Below are 22321 nucleotides of genomic sequence, written 5' to 3' on the forward strand. Positions count from 1 at the left end.
TTTCCTGCCTCCAGGCGAAATGCTGGTTGTTTTGATGTGGTGACGCGCAGCCTTTCCGCCATCAGCAGGCTGAAACGGAGCTGCTCCTTACCCCGGCAGCCACGTGGCGTTGATGCACAGCAGGCATGGTGCCACGATGGCCCTCAGGGCAGAGTTCTGCGTTGGGACAGGGCTGGGAAGAGCAGCACAGCAGGGCAGGTGGGGTTGTGCCAGACCATAGCATGGTCGTGGCGATGGCGGGAAGCCGTGTAGATGGTGGCGGGTCTCCACTCATCGCCAGTTGTTACTGGTGTATCAAGGGCAGGGCACAGCGGCGCGGAGCACACAGGACACCAGGCACGCAACTGATGGTAGGACAAAACTGAACTTCCTGGCGGGAAGTTCCCTTGCTCTATTTACCGGTCCTGACGTCACGGTCAGGACCAAACAATCATTACTTTGTAGGGGTTCACTACTGATAACCCCTTTGTTTACTGTGCGACATGAGATGCGCCAGTTCCTCCCAAACATAACAAGGACAATCCCTGAGCAGGGATCAACTAGGGAGAAACAGATCCGCCTTTCCAGCGCTGCGTCTCCTGCAGAGATCGGTGCTCTGGGGGTGGAGGGGTGCGCTGACCAAAAGTAAAAGTTGACTATATCATCAACACGGTCTGCTTTCACTTTGTTTTGCTGTGACGTCCACATGCTGTGCTTGTTGACGTTACAGCAAAATAAAACCAAAATCATTCTTAGGACACGAGGGAGGCTTCTCCCGTGACTCTAGACTTTGCTTTTAGAAAAGAAAATACTTCTGATGTTTTCACCACAAGCATTTTCTTTTCTTGTGCTGCCATCAGCATGTTCTAATCGGTTGCACTGTAAAGGACATGCGGACGTCGGGAACGTGTCGACAGCAGCATTTAAAAGGTTGAAGTGTCGGCAAAAAAATAGTTTTGAGCTTGCAGCTTATTGTGACTGAGCCAAACTGTTCTCTTGCTTGCCACCAAAACATAACTTTTTGTTGCATGCTTTACATGTCTCTATTGCTTGGTGCTCTGTAATGCATACTGGTTCATGGTTTTCTACATCAGAAAACAGATGGACTTTAAAATTGCCAAATTGTCACTGCCTACCTCTCTAAACCGATCATAAAAAAGGTTCCTTTGGGAAACTATTATGTTGATTGGTTTAAATAATGGAGGACTGACTCAGCCTTCCATCTTTCTGAAGTTGACAACTTGAGTTCCATTGAAATGGGTACATTGTGCCACTTGTCATTTACTGTACTTAGAAATGGTACACGTGTGGTAAAAGCAATACATCAACGATACCAAAGAGAATATTGAAATAGTCGTCTCCTCAGTAATCTGTGGTAATGCCCTTTTAGGACAGTCTGCAAAAGCTGGTACCTTGTTCCAATTTTCATTGGCATTTTTGTGTCAGTTCTAACTGAGTACCTGCATCAAGGCAAACTAGGGAGGTATGAGGAGAGAAGGTCGAGTGCTGTGAAATGCTAATTCTCTACTTATCTCACCTCGATCTGCTTTTCTAGCTTGTATGAAGATAAGGAATGATTGATCAAAGCTACTGTAATTAAAGCTTGGTTTGCTCCATGCCTTTTTTGATTGCCTACAAATGTAGCAAACCTGAAATATTTGTCAACCATGCAATACTGAGAAAGTGCCCACTACTTTGACTGCCAGTTCCGAGGCATTGGATTTATTTAAAAGTGTCCAGAGCATCTTTTTCCTCAATGCCTCAATGATGCTTATGACAGCAAGTTCTCATTGTTGTATGTATGTTCTGGGGTGGATTTTGGCAGGTCACGCAAACTCCTTAAGGACTTTGTCCATATCTCAGAGTACCCATTTTGTTTGAACTTGAAACATGTAATTGTTTACACTGTACAAAATTATCAGAGGATGCTGAAAAAAAATGGTATCATGAGAACCAAACTGTCCAGGACTATGGAAGTTGACTAGCTTGAGATACACTGATGTCCTCCCCGCTAGATGTTCAAGGTGATGGCCCACCACAAGACATGCCAATTTTAGGGATTAGACCATGACTCTTACTTTCGCTTCCCTACTGCCTACAGCTGTGCAACAATGTTCTTTCCTTTGGATTTCTGCCAAACTCTCACCAGCAAAGCTTTTCAGTTTCCTCACTCACAGGTTGATGGAAGACCATGAGCTCAAGTTCAACAGAAGCCTGCCACAGCCTGCTGCGAGTGAGTGCTTGTTAAGCAGCATCACAATCATTGAAAAACATCATCAGTTCCTGCCTAGCATCGTTGGAAATGTCCTTCTCCCCTATAGCTTGCAGCAGCTGTGCAAGCGGTCTGCACAGTCAGGGCCCTTGTGCTGGACCATCTTCTGCAAATGCCCCTTTCGAATTCAACAGTGATTTCTCTAGTATCAGTGAGATCACACTGATGCCCAACAATATGGTATATCTTCACTGTTTTGGAAGCTAGTGCAATGTTCTGTCTATCACAGTGGTTCCCAACCTGTGATCCGGGGACCCCCAGGGGTCCGCAAAGCCTCTTCAGGGGGTCCGCGACAGCTTAGAAAATGATATATTATTAACAGATTAGGTCCCCAGCTTTCATTAATGACTCAGTGGGAGGGTCCCCAGATTCCAATAAAGATTCAATAGGGGTCCCCGGGCTCCAGTAGTAATAAAGTGGGGGTCCACAGAAGTCAAAAGGTTGGGAACCACTGGTCTATCAAGTTCTGCTGTGTCACAATGATAGCCCTTAAGGTGGTGTATGTTGGATTCTATAAGGTGTTTTGTCAAAAGTGTTTCGTTGTGTGTTGATCCAGCCCAAGGACTATGCAAACAACACAAGCCTTACAATCACAGGCGACAAGACACCGCTGTAGTTGTTTTGTTTATGTTAGGAAGAACACTTTTTGTAACAATTATTTTTCATGTGTATACCTTTTCTGGTTTGCTTAACCAATGCATTTGATGTGAGGTGGGATATTCAGTCTGTTTAATTTGTCAGTGACTGGGGACTAGTAGTTGCTGCTGTGTGAGAAAAGAGCTGAGCAGTGTGGAGGCTACTCCTAGTGGGCCCCTGCAGTTTCTTACCTATGACTTGTGTTTGTGAATGAGGAATTGTGTTCTCTTGTGCATTGATATAGCCCACGCGCACAAAAGGACTATCTTCCATAAAATCGACAACTTACCACAAAGCTTTGGGTGAATCTTCTGGCAGAGTCATCGTACATCCCACCGTGCCCGCCTTCCGAGTACCAGCCATATACCGAGCAGATCCCTAAGTCAATTGCATAGAAGATGAAGCCAAGGAAGGCTGCAACGGAGCTGACGATGTTCATTCCCAGACTTGCCTTCACCTGCACGAAAAAGGTTTTGGGTTTTTAGCCTGCTTCATGAATCAATTGGAAATTACTAGTTGGACATACTTTTTTCCTTTGCTTCTTCTACCACCTTCCAATATGTCAGCCTCTTTATCACTGTTTGTCCCTTCAGTACAGAGGCGTAAGAGGTATGTAGGGATATTTCCTGAATAATGTCTATGGGTGGGGACGATTCAGTCACGTGCCAGGTGCAGGCTGACATTAGGAGGTTTGGAAAACTGATTTTAATGGAGTCATGACAGGCTGATAGACAAAAGAATATACAGCATGCAATGGGGCACAGGCAGACAAGGAGAAGAAAAATAAAAGAGTAAAAGGAAATGAATGAAAAGAGAGAAATTAGCAAAAATCAGGGGAAAGACACACATACAGAGAAAAAGGAAATAATGAAAATTCAAAAACTGCGGACACATAAACTCACTCATGAAAGGTTAAAAACAACAAATACACAAGGTTTTATTTTCTAGTTATGGGTGTAATCTGCAGATATTAGGATCCAGTAATTATGTGACAGATCACTACTTTAATACACTGACTGCAGAGTTCCATGTTGTTTGGATGGGAGTGTTCCTTGCATGTCGTATAGGTAGATGGTAATCTGTGACAGTGGGGTAGTACACCCGATGACTGTTTTCCAGTAGAATCCATCTTGGACTGCCAATGCAAGCAAGTTGGACAAATTAAGAGTTATATGTAGCCTTTCCTACTATCATTGTGTGTTTTCTAACATTCGTGAGGCTTTTGTGTGACAACAGACTGAAGACTTGAGTACAGGAGCAGGACTCTCTTTCGATGTACAGAGGTGGCATTTTGCTGTGTTCTACATTTTGTTCTTTACTGGAGTAGTCTCTTTAGAGCATATGGAGAGTGTGGGGTGTCTGGAGGCAGCAGTCTCCTCTGAAATGCAGGGTTAGCTTTTGTCCGGGGTGGTCTAGCCCCTTGCTTCCCCCAGAGGGGCGGCTCCCAAAATGCTGGTGTTGTGGGCTTCTCCAAGTGGAACCTCCCAACATCACCTGCTGCCTGTTATAATCATGAAATCGGGAGTGTGTCTACTCTGGGTATTTAAGGAAATACAAAGTAAAGAATTGCTTTGAATTAGTTTTTATAAACGCACATAAATACAAACCATGCCTAAGATAGGAGTATAAGAGAAACATTGAAACTGCCAATCAAGGTTCCAGGACTTTTCACTGACCAGTGTGGGTCTGCTTTGGCAATGGAGTGTGCCTCATCTACTGAGAGAGAGATGCTGGATACACCCCTGAAGGAGTCTGTAAAGAGGAAGAAGCTCAGCTGCAGTTACCTAGAGAAGGTGCTCTCCAAAAGAGTGGGCTGACTCAATGAAGAAATTGCCAACTCACACCAAGAATGTGGCAGGGGCTTCTGGGAGCTGTGGTGAGCTTCCTGCCAATGAAGAGTTGCAACATTTCTCAACCCTTTCCCCTTGTAAGGGAGAGATCGGACTGGTGGGCCTTGTGGACTAATGGAGGGACATTGCAGAAGAGAAGCCAACCTTAGCATGATTCTGCCAGATCCATGTGTGTCTCTTGCAAGGAGAAAACGCGCAGCTGCATCCGATTATCATGGCTGAGATGTGAATTGTGCTCAAGAAGAATATGACACGAAAAAGATACAATGAACTGTTATCTGCAGTTGTTGTAGTGCCTAACTATGTTGGCACTATTCTGTGTGCCCTGTTACCTTGGAACCCCCCATTTATTTTTGAGCCAATAATTCCAGAATGCTGGCTTCTGGGACCAACCCTCAGTCCTCCTATGATAGTCTCAAGACCTTTGCTTGGGTGGGGAGTATTACCTTGAGCTTGACCTGCAATGTGAACTGTGGCCACTCTTCTGTGCAAACGCGTTCCCTCTTCAACAGCCCTTTGCTATTGTGTGTAGGCATGCTTAGACATGGGCATGAACTTGATGGCAAAGACTGTATAGTAAGTATTCCATTGCAGTGTTCCATGTAAACAGTGGCCTGACCTCCTCGAGCCCAAGTGAGGCTGAAAACACTATCCTTATTATGTTATGCATATTTGTAGAGAGCACTATGACCACGGAGGTGAGCAGGTGTGGGTCTAGGCACACCTAAGTCTAAGTGGGACTACTCAGAAAGCCAGGCATTCAGGTTCTCGCTGCATTCAGGTAGTGAGGAGGACAATCTTATGTGTAGTGGCAGACCATTACATGCTTTCGGAGCGACGCAGGAGAAGGCTCAACCACCAGATCTGGTTTTCCGGATGCAGGGAATTTGTGCACGTGGGAGTCAGGAAGGTTTGTGAAAGCAGATGCGTTTGTTGATGTAATACTGGGTCAGTGTTATGGAGTGTCTTGAAAGTGTGAGTGAGGAGTTTGAATCATGCTTGTTTGTGAATGGAGAGCCAGAGGAGCTCTTTCAGGTGTGGTGTAATGTGAATGCAGTTTGGGAGGTTGAGAGTGTTTCTGGCTGCTGAGTTCTGAATGGACTGCAGCATTCTGGTGAGTTTTTTGTTGATCCTGGCACAGAGGGTGTTCCCATAGTCCAGCTTGCTTTTGGTCAGGGTGTGTGTGATGGTCTTTCAGGTGCTGATTGGGAGCAATTTGAAAATCTTCCTCTACAGCTTCAGGGTATAGAAGGATGACCCAGTGAGGGCAGTGACTGGGGGGAGGGGGGTCATGTTGAGTTTGCTGTCGATGATGATCCTAAGGTTCTTTGCTTGGGTGGTATTTTGGTCCTAGCTCTGTTGGCCACCAGGTAGAGTCCCACAGTGAGGTGGTCTTCCCAGAGATAACAATTTTAGTCTCGTCGGTGTTCAGCTTGTGACAGTTGGTTACAGGCAATGAACTTGATCTGTGTACTGGGTGTTTTGTCAGTGAGGGTAAGTGAGAAGCATGTCATGGGCGTAGGAGAGAAAGTTGAAATCATGACAGTGGATGATGCTGGCTAGAGGGATCATGTATGCGTTGAAGAGGATGCGGCTCAGTGAGGATTCTTGCAGAAGAGTTCACTGGTGTCCAAGGTGTATGGTTCGAGGCTGACTGACTGGTTCCTTCCAGTCAGGAAGGAGCAGATCCATCAGAGAGTGTGTTCTTGGATTCTGATGTCATGTAGAAATTGGATGAGGATGGGGTGGGAGGCTGTGTCAAATGCAGCGGAGAGGTCCGGGAGGATGAGTGCTGTTGTGTCTCCTCTGTCCAGAGTCATGCGTGCCGGTGAGGGCAATTTCTGTTCTGTGGTTGGGTCCGAAACCAGTCTGAGTGGTGTTGAGTAGTTGGTGTTCTTTGAGATATTTGTGAAGGTGTCTGTTAATGACTGATTAATTATTTGGCCAGGAATGGTAACATGGAGATCAATCTGAAGTTGACAAGCGTTGATGGGTCCTGTTAGAAATTGGGTTGTTGGTTGACTGGGGTGTGATCCTTAGTCAAACATCAACCGCAATCCTAGTCAGTGTAAGTGTCAGGCAACCCTAAATTAACCTTTGGTCACCCTCTGGTAGCTTGGCAGAGAGCAGTCAGGCTTAACTTAGAGTCAGTGTCTAAAGTATTTGTGCAACACTTTAAACCGTAAAACAGTGAAAACACCATACAAAAAGATACCACACCAAGTTAGAAAAATAGATCTGACTTGAATAGATAGAACAAGACTGAAACGACAAAAATCCAATAAGTAAAACTTGAGATATTGATTTTTAAAGTTTTCAGGTGAAAGAAGAACTAAGAAGGGTGAAGCTCTAAATGGGTTATCTGGTGGCACCGGACCAGGACAAAGTCGAAAGTACAGGCCGATCTCGAAAGAGCATGGGCTGGCTACCTAGACCCAGTTAGGCCCACTGAACAAAAATACCTTAATCCGAGGTTGCGGAGCACTACATGCAATTGGATCAAAGATGCGTTGCGCAACAGAGACGATGTGCCTGTTCTGAGATGTGGGGAGCCTGCAGTACGAGATCCCGATGAGTCAGCGTCAAGGATCCTGCCAATGGGGTTCGCGATGAGAAGACTGGATGCCATGAGTATTTGAGTTTATGTGTCGGTTTCGATAATGGGGGAAGGAAAGCTGCAGATCTTCAGTGTCATCATCGTGACTTTCGTCAACGGGGACATGTGGACCTTGTTGTGGGAAAAAGTATAGCGCAGTGGGGGTTCCAAGGGTGATGCATCAAACCCAATCCACGCAGTAGCGCTGATGCATTGGTTCTGCTCATTGATGTGCTGCACAGCAGAGGCAATCTGTTGTTTCGGATTGGAGATGCACCGCTTGGCAGAAGATGTGTCGGTTCCACTGGAGAAGCACCTTACGCCTACTTCCAAGAGTCCAGGACTGGCGTTGCATCACTTGGCAAGATAGACTCACAGATTGCAGAGTCCAGGTGCAGAAGCAGGGTGGCTGGAAGTCTTTTATGTCCCTGAGACTTGAAATTATGAAGCCAGCCAGTTAGCCATTGGAGTCACTCTGGGGTCAAGGGATGCAGGTCCAATCCTTCTCAACCAGGTGGGAGAAAAGGAAGGCAGCAGGACACCAGAAGAAGGCATGAGTCCAGCAAATCAGCAGTCCAGCAGAGTGGCAGTTCTTCAGCAGCACAGCAGTCCTTCTTCCAGGCAGAGTATTCACTGGTCCAGATGTGTATTGAGCGGTGGTGTCAGGGGCCCATACATATACCCAGTTGGGCCTCTGAAGTGGGAGACAGGGGCGTAACAAAACTTGAGGGGGGGGGGCCTGCAAAGTACATGCAGGACCCCCACCCCCTGGACACACACAGGAGATCTCAGGTCAGGGTACTGTGCAGAGGGGGCCCGAGAACTCACCCCGCACTGTAGGAGTTGTGGGGGCCTTTGAAGTCTCCCCCACCAGTGGCATAACAAAGACAGGTCTTTGAAGTGCACAGAGGTCCTGCCCTTCCTGGCCTGATTCCAGACTTTCTACAGGGGTTATGCAGCACTTTGTGTGGGGACAGGACACAGTCTATTCAGGTGTAAGTGAGCCTGGGACCAGCTCCTTTCTTCCGTCCTAATAGGATGGTAAATCATGTCACACCTAAGATCCCATAGTGTGTGACTTTTTAGGACACATATATAAAGCCCAACAAAGTTGTGATTTAAATTATGGTTCCTGAGACACCAAACTGGAAAAGTCTACCTCTTCCAGAATTTGAATTACACTTATCAGATATACTAAGGTAACCCAATGTTATCCTATGGGAGAAATAGACCTTGCAGTAGGTGTAGGAAAGTAGCCTCTTTCTAGCTTGGTTACCCCCACTTTTTGGTCTGGTTTGACTGTGTCTACTGGGATCCTGCTAATCAGGACCCCATTAGTTCTGCTCTCTCCCTTAAATTTGGTTGTTGCATACTGGTAACCCAATATTTCACACACAATTGGCATACTGGTGCCCCCTTATAAGTCCCTCGTATATGGTACCTGGGTACCCAGGGCATTGGGGTTCCAGGGAATCCCTCTGGGCTGCAGCATATATATTGCCACCCATAGTGAACCCATGCAAAGACTTCTGCAGGACTGCCATTGCAGCCTGCGTGAAAGGGTGCAAGCATCCTTTCACTGCCATTTACACTGCACAAGGTCACTTATAAGTCACCCCTATGACAGGCCCTCCAGCCCTGACGGCAGGGTGCAAAGTACCTGTGTGTTAGGGCACCCCTGCATTAGCAGAGGTGCCCACACGACCTCCAGGACCATTTTCCCAGACTTCCTGTGTGGCGACGCTGCATGTACTAGACATAGGTCACTACTTATGTCTAGCTACATAATGGTAACCCCGAACATAGGCATGTTCGGTATCAAACATGTTGGAATCATACCCCAAGGCTTTTGCAAGCATTGGTTGTATGATTCCATGCACTCTGGGGGGTCCAGTATTGCCATTTCAGCTGCTGCCACCTCACAGACAGGTTTATGCCCTCCTGTTGCTTGAAAAGCTTGAGCCCAAGAAGGCAGCACAAAGGATTTCTTTTGGGAGAAGGGTGTTACACCCTCTCCCTTTGGAAATAGGTGTTACAGGCTTGGGAGGGGTAGCCTCCCCACCACTGGAAATGCTTTGAAGGGCACAATTGGTGCCCTACTTGCATAAACCAGTCTACATTGGTTCAGGGACCCCCAGTCCCTGCTCTGGCACGAAACTAGACAGAGGAAAGGGGAGTGACCACTCCCCTGTCCATCACCACCCCAAGGGTGATATTCAGAGATCCTCCAGAGGGGCCCTGGGTTCTGCCATCTTATTTCCAAGGTTGGCAGGGAATTCTGGGAGCATCTGAGTAGCCAGTGCCAGCCGGTGATGTGAGACCCCTCCCCTGATAGGTGCTTACCTGGTTAGGTGACCAATCCCCCTTTCAGGGCTATTCAGGGTCTGTCTTTTGGGTGGTTCTTCAGATTTGGATTGCAAGACTCCAGCAGGATTCCTCTGCATCCTCCACTTCTTCTTCTCACCAAAGAAACTGCATCTGGACCCTTCAGGAACTCTACAAACTGCAACAAAAAGGCCAAGATGACTTCTGCAACTTTGTATCTTCAGCTCCTGCCAACAACTGCAACTGTCTCCCAGTCATGTATCCTCAGAGGACAGCCCGTCTTCATCCTGCACCAGAAGAGCGAAGGAATCTGCCTAGGGGTGAAGGTATCAATCCCCTGCTTCAGCAGGCACCTACTGAATCGATGACCGGTGGCTTGGATCCCCTCTCCTGCCGAGCTGCATGGATCCTGCATTACAGGTGGTTAATTGAAGTGGTCCTGACAGTCCTGACATCCTACTGTCCAACTTTGGTGGAGGTAAGAGCTTGCCTTCCTAGTACCCCCATGCACCGCATGTTTTGCAGTTGTCAAGGCTTGTTGGCATCCTTCCAAGAAATTCTTCGTGCACCTTGCAGCTCTGGACCCCAGCACTCCATCCTGTGATGCACAGCTTCCTGAGTGGTTCTTTGGCGGCATAAGAGCCTTTGTTGTAGTGCTGCATGGGCCTCCTTTTGCACCTTCTTTGTCCCGGTGCTGAGAGACCCCTATGTGTGCTGCCTGGTCTTCTGTGGGCTCTCTGAGTTGCTGAGAGCCCCCACTGACTCCCCTTTCTGGGTAGAGTCCACCTGGTCCTTCCAGGTCTCGGGCAGCGCCATTTTCCCCCACCCGCGAGCTTTGCATTTGCCAAGGCTTGTTGGTGGACCTCAGTGATGCAAACCAGACTACAATCTTCTATCTGGTGTGCGACATCACTTGCACCAACCAGTAACCTGACTTTGTCTTCCCTGGTGCAATCCTAACTTCTTCATCAGTGGTTCTTCTTTTGCACCTTCATCCAGGTTAGCAGGGGCTCCTGTTCTTCCTGGACTCTTCTGTGCTTCTTGGACTTGGTCCCCTTCTCCCACAGGTCTTCAGGTCCAGGAATTCACTGTTGGTGTCTTGCAGTCTCTTCTGGTTCTTGCTTAATCATGTTTTTCGTTTTCCTGTGTGTTCTGGGAAAGTTACTGTGTTTTACTCCTGATTTCCTGGGCACTGGGGTGGATTCTAGTACTTACCTTTGGTGTTTTCTAGTACTCCCAGCGCCCCTCTACACACTACACTTGCCTAGGTGGGAAACCGACATTCGCATTCCACTTTTTTACTATTTGCTTTGTGTACCCCAAACCCATTTCTAACTATTGTGATTTTCAGTAATTGCACTGTTTTCTAACTATTTTCTTGCCTAATTTTGGATACTACTGTATATAATTTGTGTATTACTTACCTCCTAAGTGAGTATAGTCTCTATGGTATTTTTGGTGTTTGTTTCACCAAAATAAAGTACCTTTATCTTTGTAACACTGAGTATTTTCTTTTGTGTGTGTAAGTACTGTGTGACTATATTGATGCAGCATGAGCTTTCCATGTCTCTTAGTTAGGCCTTGGCTGCTTATCCACACTACCACTACAGAGCCTGGCTTCTAGGCACTGACTACATTTCACTATAACTGAACCATAAGTACCATAGGTACCCACCACAAACCAGGCCTGCCTCCTACAGTAGGGAAAAACGACTTTGGGAGTTCTTCACTACCAAGACATGTAAAAGAAGATGTCCTGTCTTTTTAAATACAGTGCACTCTGCCTTATAGGTTGTCCAGGGCCTACATTAGGGGTGATTTATATGTATAAAAGGGGAAAGGTTGGGCCTGGCAAAATAATTATTTTGCAGGTCGACATGGCAGTGTAAATCTGTGCAGAGAGGCTCTGCAATGGCAGGCCTGAGACATGGTTAGAGGACTACTTAAGTGGGTGGCACAATCACTGCTGGAGGCCCAGTAGAAGTGTTTAATTTACAGGCCCTGTGAACATGTAGTGCCACATTACTAGGGACTTAAGTAAATTAAATATGCCAATTGGGAATGAGCCAATGTTACCATATTTTAAGGAAAGCACTTTAGCACTGGTTACCAGTGGTAAAGTGCACAAAGTCCTGAAGCCAGCAAAAATTAGGTCAAAAAAGTGGAGAAGGTAGGCAAAAGGTTGGGGGGAAGAACACCCTAACGCTGTCAGTTCCAACAGATCTGCAGGTGTTTTTTTCAGCAATGGGAGAACAGTGCAATGTTTCCAAGCATCTGGGAAGGTCATGGAAGAGGTGGAGGGATTCCAAATGGGAATGAGCATGGTGCTGATGTGTTGCAGTCCTCTGGAGTAGGCGTGGTGGGGGCAGGGTCCAGGGGGACCCCTGAGTGAATGAACTTCATGGTGATGGCAGTTACTTTTGTGTGATGGTGGGCACGGGTAGCATTATTTTTTTGGATAAGATTGCAGGGACGGTTGCTCCTCTAGGGCTAAGGGGCTGCACCTCTCTGAAATTCCTGCACATCAACATTAAAAAAATATTTAATAGATCCTTTGTTTGAGATATAATGATATATATAAACAAATCAATGTATTTAACTCCTGGCTGTCTGTCCCAGGCTGCCTGCCCTGCCTCGCTTTGAAGTAGGAGACGGCAGCCAGGCAGTAGATCAACTTTTCTGCACTGTGACGCACAACACAGGGCTTAGCTTTCTAAAGCCCTTCATTTCCATTGTGGTCTACGGTGGTACCCACTATAGGCCAGTGACGCTTTTAGTGTCATGGTTTCGGCCGTTGGAGTCTTCATCCCTGCGTGATGGCAGGCATCTGTCATTCACAGGCATCGATCCCACCCTTTCCCATTAGTCATGAAGCAGGAGTGAATACAAGCATGTCTGGTTTAGTGGCATGTCCTTGGTAATGGAAACTGTTATAATGCTAGTCTTGGGTTATTCATATTGTGCTGAGACCCCTTGTCACCTTAACCTCCCCCAGTTTGACACCCCAGGCCCTGGCTGCACACCGCTGGCCCTTTCAGAGGTGGAGCTGCTGTATTTGTTTCTTCCCTAAATTGTTCCAAAGGAGAGCAGGGTTTGGATTTCCCTTGCAAAGTTTACCCACATATCGGAGTCAAGCTCAAAGCTAGAAATATGTGCTTACAGGAAAGGCAGTTATCTGCTGTATGGGTTAAAATGGCCTTATCTTCATGCCCTTAACATTAATGCCAAAGACATGGATTGATTTGCAAAAAATGAATGTTAAAAACGTTAAGGTAATGTGTGTCGGTGATTTCGTCCCTCTCTTTTTTCACATTTTACTTAATGTTGCATTCACCAAGAGAGTTAGCTGTTTCATCATGCTCTTTCTGTATTTCTTTTTGTGCATATTATTACTCTTGCATAGTGCATACTTTGACTTGTTGCAAGTGTTTATGAGGGGCTTTGATTTAGAGCGCTGGTGCTGAGGCTGAAGTCAAAGGAAAGTGCCTGTCAGTGGGTTGGCGCCTCTGCAGAGCCCATAGAACAATGGTCATGTATTCCAGCTGCAATTGAAATTCAGTGTAAATGTGTGTGAAGGTTGTGCAAAGAGGTCAAAATATCTAGAAGGCAAAAGCAAAAGGAAATAAATTGCTCAAATGGGTATGAGTACAGTGTATATTTGAGATGGTAAAATGAGGGAGATGCGAGGAAGAGCATTCAGGCGACAGTGAAAAGAGGATGCGGAAGAGGAAAGAGAGGACATTGAAAACGTGCAGATGGATGAGATGTGCAGAGAAAAAGGGCATACATATGTAACATAAAGCACACATAACTGAAGCCCATATGCCTTCCTTCCACAGGCCTCAATAATATTTAATTCATAGTCTCACCATTTCAGAATTGAAACATTTCCAATGCTAATTATAAGAAATCGTAGTTGTTACTCGTTTATCTCAAACAGATAGCAATCACTGGCAAAGCCAATAGGGCTGATAAGTTTTAGGTGTATGTCAGTTGTTGTGTTATATTTTTGGATGCAATAACATCTCAGAGAGAAACCAAAATACAGGTCAGGTGGCACACTGAGGGAATCACAGAAATGTACTTTACATGTCCCTTTTAGAGAGCCCTACTTTTCTAATCCCACTTAAAGACCTATCTGCACATATTTCTGTATGACTGATTGCAGCCAGCAGCTGTGGTTGCTTTCCAATGCCTGGTTAGAACATTTTCTTCCAAAGTTGATGCCTCATTTAGTGCAAGACACTGCGCAGTCACACACCGTAAAGGGCCTGAAGTTGTCGCGCTGTACAATTTGCACATTAAAATAACTGTTGAACATATTATTGCAGTAAGACATGGGGCAGTTTTTAATGTGTTTAATATTTCAAGGCTATACATTCACACTGCTTTATAAACCTTGCTTTCTCTCTAAATTAATTTGTGTTCAAATGCACAATTTGTCCATTTTTTCCCCAATATTTTTTTTGGTGGAGGACCCACTCTGGACCCCACGTTTGTCCATTAGTCTTGCTTGCTTCACTTGCTACATAAAAGTCATACCCAACTTTTACGCCCTACCACTTTCAAATGTCACCAGCCACCACTGTAAGATTGGGAGGCATTTTGCGAGGTCTGTCTGGTCCAGTTGCAGGCTGAAGTTACTTTAATTGTGGTAATTTTGTTGCTAAAGGATCCTTGCCTCACTATGCCAGTATATCAGGAATGCCTTGCTAAAGGGTGACTCATGGGTTCCCAAAACATAAAGCTGTTCGCTTCTGACACTGTGACCCTGCATATGGACACTTTTCCCTAGGTAGAGGTTTATCATTGCCTTACATGTGGAATTGTACTAACAGACGCTGTGTTCCCTGCCCATATTTCTGTGCTGTTTTGAGTAGTTTTAATAACATACTTTCTCTTTTATATAAAGTAAAGCATTATCCAGGCATTCCTTGACTGAATTATATTATGGTGATTGTTGAGCTCGGAGTCATTAAACAACACCACCTCTATGTGTTACCCATGGACTTCTCACCTTCCAACCCAGACTCTCAAGTGCTACTTGGGTGTACTTGGTGCTCAGTTATCAGTGTTCATAGTAGGTGATCAGTATAGGGAAAGGTGCAGAAGACATTGTGACGCGAAGGGTTAATTAGTTTGAGCAGTGTAGATGAGCGTGATGCCTGCTGAAACCCGAACAGCGTGGAAAAGTTCACAATGTTAATTTCAAGCTTGTTTGTGTAGGAGACTCCGTCTCAACCTTGAGAACGAGAGTACAGGGAGAAGATGGAATGAAAACAATGGCTAGGGAATGGCAGAGCAGCCCAGAGACAAGTGCTGATAACATAGCTAGAAAATGCCAGAAAGGGATAGAATCCAAGCTTCAAGTAATTTAAGCAATGAAGTGCGGGTGAGGGATTTGAAGCTCGCAGATGGGGTTGTGAAAGCTGCCATCGCCAGGCCCACAGCGCTGGCTCCCTGTTTGCTGTTCATAGACCGTCACGCTTGAGGGGGAGAGAGGTCCAAGCGGGCGGTAGAGGGCTTCCCAGCATTTCGTGGACTAAGTTAAGTTCCACCCAGGGACGAAAGGCCTTTGTTTCTCTGCTCTATTATTATGATTGATTATTATGCTTGCACTGTGTTTATAATCTGAAGTATTCAGCTTGTTTATATTTTGCTTCCTGAACATCGTAGTGTGAGCTTGCTGCAGTAATTGAAACATGCATTTTGGTATGTAGTTAATCAAAGCTTATCTGAAGTATTCAGTTTGTTATATATTTTGCTTCCTGAACATTGTAGTGTGACGCATTTTGGTATACAGTTAATCAAAGCTTATATCTGTCAATGAACTCTTTGCTCATATATATATATATGTATATAAATATATATATATATATAGATGCTCTTTGTAGTGTGCTCATATATGTATAGATGCTCTTTATTGCTTTTTTTATTCTACTCCGTTGATGTGCTAAATGCATACTTTTCCCTGAAATTCTAGTAAAGCTAAATTGTATTCATAGTTTGCGTGTGGTCCTTCATTGAGTGTCCTTATTGACTTATATCGAACAGATCAGGTGTCAATCAGTCACCTGGATAAGACAGTAGGTCATGCCCTGGGATATCAGTGGTAAATAGCCTCAACCCACAAACCCGGGCCCAGTTAACCCTGTGTGACCTATAACCCCCGAAATGGGTCTGACACATGTAGACTGCTGTTCTCAGGTTATGTTCCCAGTCACAAGGATCAGTGGGTCAATACACCTGCTTCTGAGGTCTATGTGTATCCTGTGGGCACATATTGTGACCCCACTGAGGACACTCAGCAGGTTAATGCGCATAATGCAGACATTTACATATAGTCTATTTGCCATTGACTCCATTCCTAGTAAGATAGCTTTCTCCAAGAAATGCTTTACAGTGTGAAACATTTTATGGCTGGTGATTATAAATAAGAATCTTCCTACATATTGCAGATGTTTTTTAAATGTAACAATGTATGTGAGGGGCAAGTACAGTCTTTTTTCTGTGTGTACATAAAACATGGCTTGGTATTTCACTGAGGGACAGACTGACTCCTGCCAATTATGCACAAAATAAAAAATAATCTTCCATTTTAATGGTGGACAGATTTAGCTGAGATTGCAAGCTAAGGACCCTGTCCTTTTTAGAAGGTGAGGGAGTAATGCAGATGGATTCAAGGTTGGTTGGGAATGACGTCTTTGATAATGCTTGATTTGAGGTGTTTTGTAAAGCTGCCATGTTAAACTGATTCTTGAAATCTGGCCAAAGGGTGTTACAAGGGTGACCTCCTGCAACACTGATTGCCCTACTTAAATGGTAGCAATGGCAATGTTGACAAAATGGTTGCTGTTTTCATCTAAAAACTATCTGAGAAAAAAATGTGGCAATTGACAAATCCTGAAGTTCTTTCATCAAACTTGTCACTTTTAAAAGGAGTACTATGGGCGTCCCACCATGAGCTCTGCTACATCGCAGCTCAATTACAACATGTTGCTAAATGGGCCCCACATCCGGTATGTTTGGAGAAAATAAATGTAAATGAACTTTAGGGCTCAATATTAGTAGAATGTTGGATAAATACCAACCGATTCCTCAGGTGGTATAACCTAGTAAAACATTGCTGGGAAAGATACCTACATATGGATTAGAATGGCATGTTCTATGGACTGGAACTAACCCTAACCTGCTTTATCAGTCAGGAGACCTGACTAGATCTATAGCTATTTCCTTGTAGAGTAGTTAGTGTCATTGGATGACCTCTAATTCTTTGGTGCTTTTCGTGCATAAGAAGAATCCTAGCGTACGGAAGAGTGATAGTTGTGCTCGAACGACATTGGGACACGAGTTATGCAGAACCACCATTGGCCATACGGATGCAAACCTTTCTGACAGGGAACTAGGTGTAAAATAATATCATGCCTATACAGCCAGCTAGTAGATGTTTTGGGGAGACCACTGACGGGAATACATGTGAGTAAGATGTACACAGGGCATTCAGCGAAGGAGAATGGGAGAAAATAGCAACAAGTGTTGCCTGGGTCTCTAGAAATAGCAGATTCAAGCTGATACAATTTACCTTCATCACATATACCTTGCCCCCAATAGATTACACTGAAATTATGAGACACTGCGCTGGAGTTGGATGGATGGCAAGCATCTGAAACAGACCTGTATTATATGGTCAAGGAATGCCTGGAACTCACCACTTTTTGGGAAGGAGCTACACTCCAGATTAATAATGCACTGGGCCGTCATTTACATACTTCTCCCACGGCTTGGCTATTGGGACTCCTTCTTTGTTCTGGGTCCAAAGACAACAAAAACAAAATATAGACCTTGGAATGCTGTTAGCAAAACGTAAGGTCTCAATAAAATGGAAATCACACACACAGCCCCGCTAATAACAATATAGAAAGCAGGTGTGGTAATATGGGTGCCGTGGTGGTAGTATCATGCACGTCATACCCCCTGGGAAGACTACACATACCTCATTAGAAACTTGGAAAGCAGCCTTTCAGGATCTCAAGAATCCATAAGACGCTAGGCCGTGAACTGCTAGACATATATAAGTGGTGGATGGCCATATAATCACATTAAGACAAATACTGGGTGTTCCTCCTGGAGTCATCATAGAGGATATTAGGACACTGGACAACAAAATAAGATCTGGACTCATAGCAGGACATTGGACAATCCAACAAGATCGGGTCTCATACTAGGACATCGGACAACCCACCGAGAGCTGGACTATCAGGACATTGGACAACCCAACGAGATCTGGACTGATACTAGGACATTGTACAATCCAATGAGATCTGGACTGATATTATGACATTGGACAACCCAACAAGATCTGGACTGTTACTAGGACAATAGACAACCAGATGAGATCGGCACTGATATATGGACACTGGACAACCCAACGAGAACTTGGCTGATATATGGACACTGGACAACCCAATGATACCTAGATGATGATTGGGGCGCCCAATACATTCTGTGACCTATGGAAACCATTGAAGTTATTGTTCACAAATGTACGAGCTTCCACTGATCTGCAATGTCCTATGCTAATGCAGTAATGTGGTATGTAATAATATCAGTAATGGGTTAGAATATACTTTTCATAACACTATAATGATAAAATATGCTAAAAAAAAGTTATTTTGGCCTGTATCGCATAGCAAAACTTGATCAGATTCTAACTATAAGGGAAATTTCCCTATGCCTGGAAGAAGGTAATGCCAGGCTCGGCATTCCCAGCAACAGGACATATCAGATGCCACGTGCCCAGTAGCAGGTATGCACAGCGGGCAAATGCCCAGCAACTGTGGCCATCCTTCATGTGCCCAGCAACTGGCGTGGCAAACCTCACCATGCTGTGCAGGCCTACCGCCCTGCACACTGATGACCCCGATAGCAATTTGAAATCCCCCTGGCACAATATGAAACAGTAGTCTGATGAGCAGCTGGGTTATTGATACACCCCTAGGCTGGCATATTGATCACGAACTTATTCAGGAGGGACCAAACAGAAATGAACATGTTTTCCTAAAACTTTCATCGGTGGGGGGGAACTTCCCAACAAAGTGCTCTATCTCGATTCCTATTTCGGCCCTCTTGGTGAGTTTTTTTTTTTTTTTTGGCATGGCTAGTTTTAGTTTTTGGTTTCCAATCTAGAACAACCTTACAGGTAGATTCCTTATGCTGGGCGGAATTTTAAAAAAATCTCTGGTTTTCCTGTTTCCCCACAATCCTGTTTCCAAAGCATAACATCTATCCAAAACGGAGCATTGCAAGGGCACATGTTACATGAGGTGAAAGGTCAGAAACTCCATGCATACAAGTGCTCGGCTAGAATCTCTGCACTCAGGAGACCCACAGAAGCAGAGGCCAGGATACACTTTCCTCGCTGACGCGTTTGTGATGTAAAGAGGCAGAAACCATTTGTAATCACCTTCGTGGCATTTTCCAAACAGGGGTTTTCTCTTCCGCATCAACGATGCTTCACCTTAACGCTTGGGAAGGCGTGTCCAGCTAATCCTGCCACTCAGGCTCGTCAGTGAATGATTATCCAGTATGCAAGCCGCCCAAGTTACAAAATAATGTACCACATATTTACATGGTTACTATGTGGTATTATAGCCTCTGTTTCTTTCAGAAACAGCTACAGTAAAAGGAATACACATATGTACAGACATCAGTGAATATATCTTTCCCTGTGTATTTATTAGATGTCAGTGCTTGAAATCCTGCATTTATTTAGGGTCTTTTAAAAAGCACTGCTAACGACCCAACAGTGCCCCAGAGAGCTCTGAGAGTCAAAGCTTGAATGGTGCACGAAATGTACTGTCAAAACCATGACAATGTAGTCAGTGGGACGGCACCTGCCAAAAAGATTCAGAAGAGAGCGAAGCCTTTAAAGGTACCAGTTGTGAGCCAGAAGAAAGTGTCCCAGACTCAAGTGGGTCTTCAGATGCTTGATGCAGACATCATCACATCACTGATAGAGGGGCCAGGAACTCCTGATGGAGGACTCCTGCAGAGGTAAGGTTCCTCCACTGTGTATCCTATCACACTCTGCCGGTGACCTGTAGTCCTTTAGAACATTGGTTCCCAACCTTTTGACTTCTCTGGACCCCTACTTTATCATTACTGGAAACCGGGGACCCCCACTGAATCGCTACTGGAATCTGGGGTCCCCTCAATGAGTCATTATTGAAAGCTGGGGGCCAAATCTGTTAATATTATATACATTTCTAAGCAGTCGCGGACCCCCTGAGGAGGCTTTGCGGACCCCCATGGGTCCCCGGACCACAGATTGTGAACCACTGCTTTAGAAGAAGACCTGAGATGTCTGGACCACATGTGTGGGCTGAACAGTTCTGTGAGGCGGCTGGGTGCCCAGCTGTGGAATGCATTGTCCTGTGTGCACAGAGGCCTGAAGGTCAATCTCTCTTTCTTTTACTGGAAGCCAACTGAGAGATGTCAAAGGAGACGTGATGTGGTTTTGTCTGCTCAGAGCAAATAACAAGCACGTAGCATCATCTTGAACACTCTGAACCTTCGAAATGGTCACTTAAGGAGTCCAGTGTACAAGCCGTTACCATAGTGCATGCGGGACAGTACCAGCGCAACGCTTCGAGATTTCCTGGGAGTAATATACAAAAGGCAAGCCCCCTTTGACAGGCAGAGACAGTGGAATGTGGTTTTGGAGACATATTTTTGGGTGGATAAATACCTAAATGTCATGTTTGTATTTGCTGAGGGGTTTCTGTGATGCAGTGGGGTGGAAGTGTGATCCTTTGCCTTCTCTATGCTATACACCACACACACACTTAAAAAAAAAACTTCAGTGGGCCTTTTATACACCTCTTTATCTTTCACTCTCTCTTCTCTGTGTCATTGATCTCTTGTGTTTTTATCTGTACTGCTATCTCCTGTTTGATCCCCAGTCCCACTTGCTGGGCTCCCTTGCTATCATTAGGGTTACTTCTAACTGGCAGATTCTAGTGAGCACATTCTTGATATCCAGTTTCAAGTACAAGCTATCGCCAGTTTTCACTTGATACACGAACTTGCCTGATCTGTTAGCATACACTCACATGTCCCAAGTAAGCGCTCTCATCTGTCATTGCCCATTTCACAATGATGAGATGTCCCTTGTGTTTAATATGAAGCCTGGGCCTGGTCCCTGATCTCTGCGCCTTCCAACTAACTTCCATATATGGGCAAAACCAAGACAAGACCGCCAGTCCCTTTGCAGGTCCTCCACCGAAGAGGCCAATGAGCATCTCTTCACTGCAGCTCCAGTTCCTGCAGAGCTCCAAGTTGTTGTTGGGATGGAAAGGCAGATAGGAGAGGTGGGCACAAGTGTCTGGGGGGATCCAACTCGTCCCCGCTATCCTTAGCAATAACATTTAGGACAGGCGGGGAGGGAAGGTGGTTAAATGACTGGTCGAAGTCATTTCGATTCCTGATCTCACCATCCTACCCTTGGGTGAATGGCTCGGGTAGGAGGTGAGGGTAGGAGGGGGGTGGTAATTAGCTGTCAAGCCCCTGATGCCCTCTCTCTTATATCTTCTCTCAGCCCAAAAACAAATCTGGGGCGAGGAAGTGGGGACAGAAATTGAAGTGACTAGGACAGCTTCAGGCAAGTTCACCTTCTGCTTCTAGCCTGAGGATTGGTGGCTCTTGGAGGCGGGAGGGATGGGAAGGTATCAGTAAGGTGGGGGTTACAGTCCCACCCAAAGTCTTCTCCACCAACCGTAAGCCTAAACTGTAAGGCTGGGCGGCAGGGGCGTTGTGAACCCCCTGCTTTAGCAGCTACAGCGGGGTGGCATTTTTGATGGCATCTCCTGTCTGCAACACCAGACAAAAACTCAAATAATGAGAACTTTGAATGAGTGAAAGGATGGATGGATGGATGAACGGACGGATAGATGGATGGAAGTGTGCATGTGCAGCTGGGTGGATGAATGAGTGGAATGATGGTTGTTAGGATGGATCAATGAAAGAATGGGTGGATGAGTGAAATAGAGTGGATGTATCGATAAACAAGTGGATGGATGGATAAGTGAAAGAATGAATGACGGAATTAAATGGAGGGTGGATGATGGATAAAAGGGTGGATGGATTGATGAGTGAAAGGATGATGAGAGAAAGTATGGATGGCTGAGTGAAAGCGTGGATGGATGGGTGAAATGAATAGGTGGATGGATCGATAACATGAAAGGGAGGATGGATAAGTGAAAGGATGGGTGATAGATGGATGAATAAAAGGATGGATGCTGGGGCATCATGTATTCCTAAACTTAGCAGCTATAGCTGGGTGAAGTTCTCGATGGGCCGCTTCTGTCTGCAACTTGGCAGCCAAAGGTGAGTGAGTGAAAGGATGGATGAATGGGTGTGAGTGAAAGGGTGGAAAGATGGATGAGAAAAAGAATGGATAGATGATTTAAAGGGACAGTGGACGGATGGATAGATGGATGGATGAAATTAAGGATGGGTGAGTTCAAGGATGGATGGATGATGATGAGAGAAATGATGGATGGATAGTTAAGTGAATAAAAGGATGGATGGATGGAATGAGTGAAGGTTAGGATGGACGGTGTGAAAGGTTGGATGGATGGAGCGAACAGGTGAATGGATGCGAGA

At 45.4% G+C, this 22321-nt stretch overlaps 1 protein-coding gene across 2 annotated transcripts in view; it reads right to left on the reverse strand.

The window, feature by feature from the left end:
• Window positions 1-22321, reverse strand: part of LOC138287429 (membrane-spanning 4-domains subfamily A member 4D-like) — a 104693-nt gene that overhangs the window by 15575 nt on the left and 66797 nt on the right. For both annotated transcript variants that reach the window (XM_069227853.1, XM_069227852.1), the window contains one exon: window positions 3177-3344. In XM_069227853.1, the coding sequence (XP_069083954.1) occupies window positions 3177-3344 (168 nt within the window). The remainder of the gene's footprint in view (window positions 1-3176; window positions 3345-22321) is intronic.

This window comes from Pleurodeles waltl, chromosome 4_1, assembly GCF_031143425.1.
Source record: "Pleurodeles waltl isolate 20211129_DDA chromosome 4_1, aPleWal1.hap1.20221129, whole genome shotgun sequence".
Lineage (NCBI taxonomy): Eukaryota > Metazoa > Chordata > Amphibia > Caudata > Salamandridae > Pleurodeles > Pleurodeles waltl.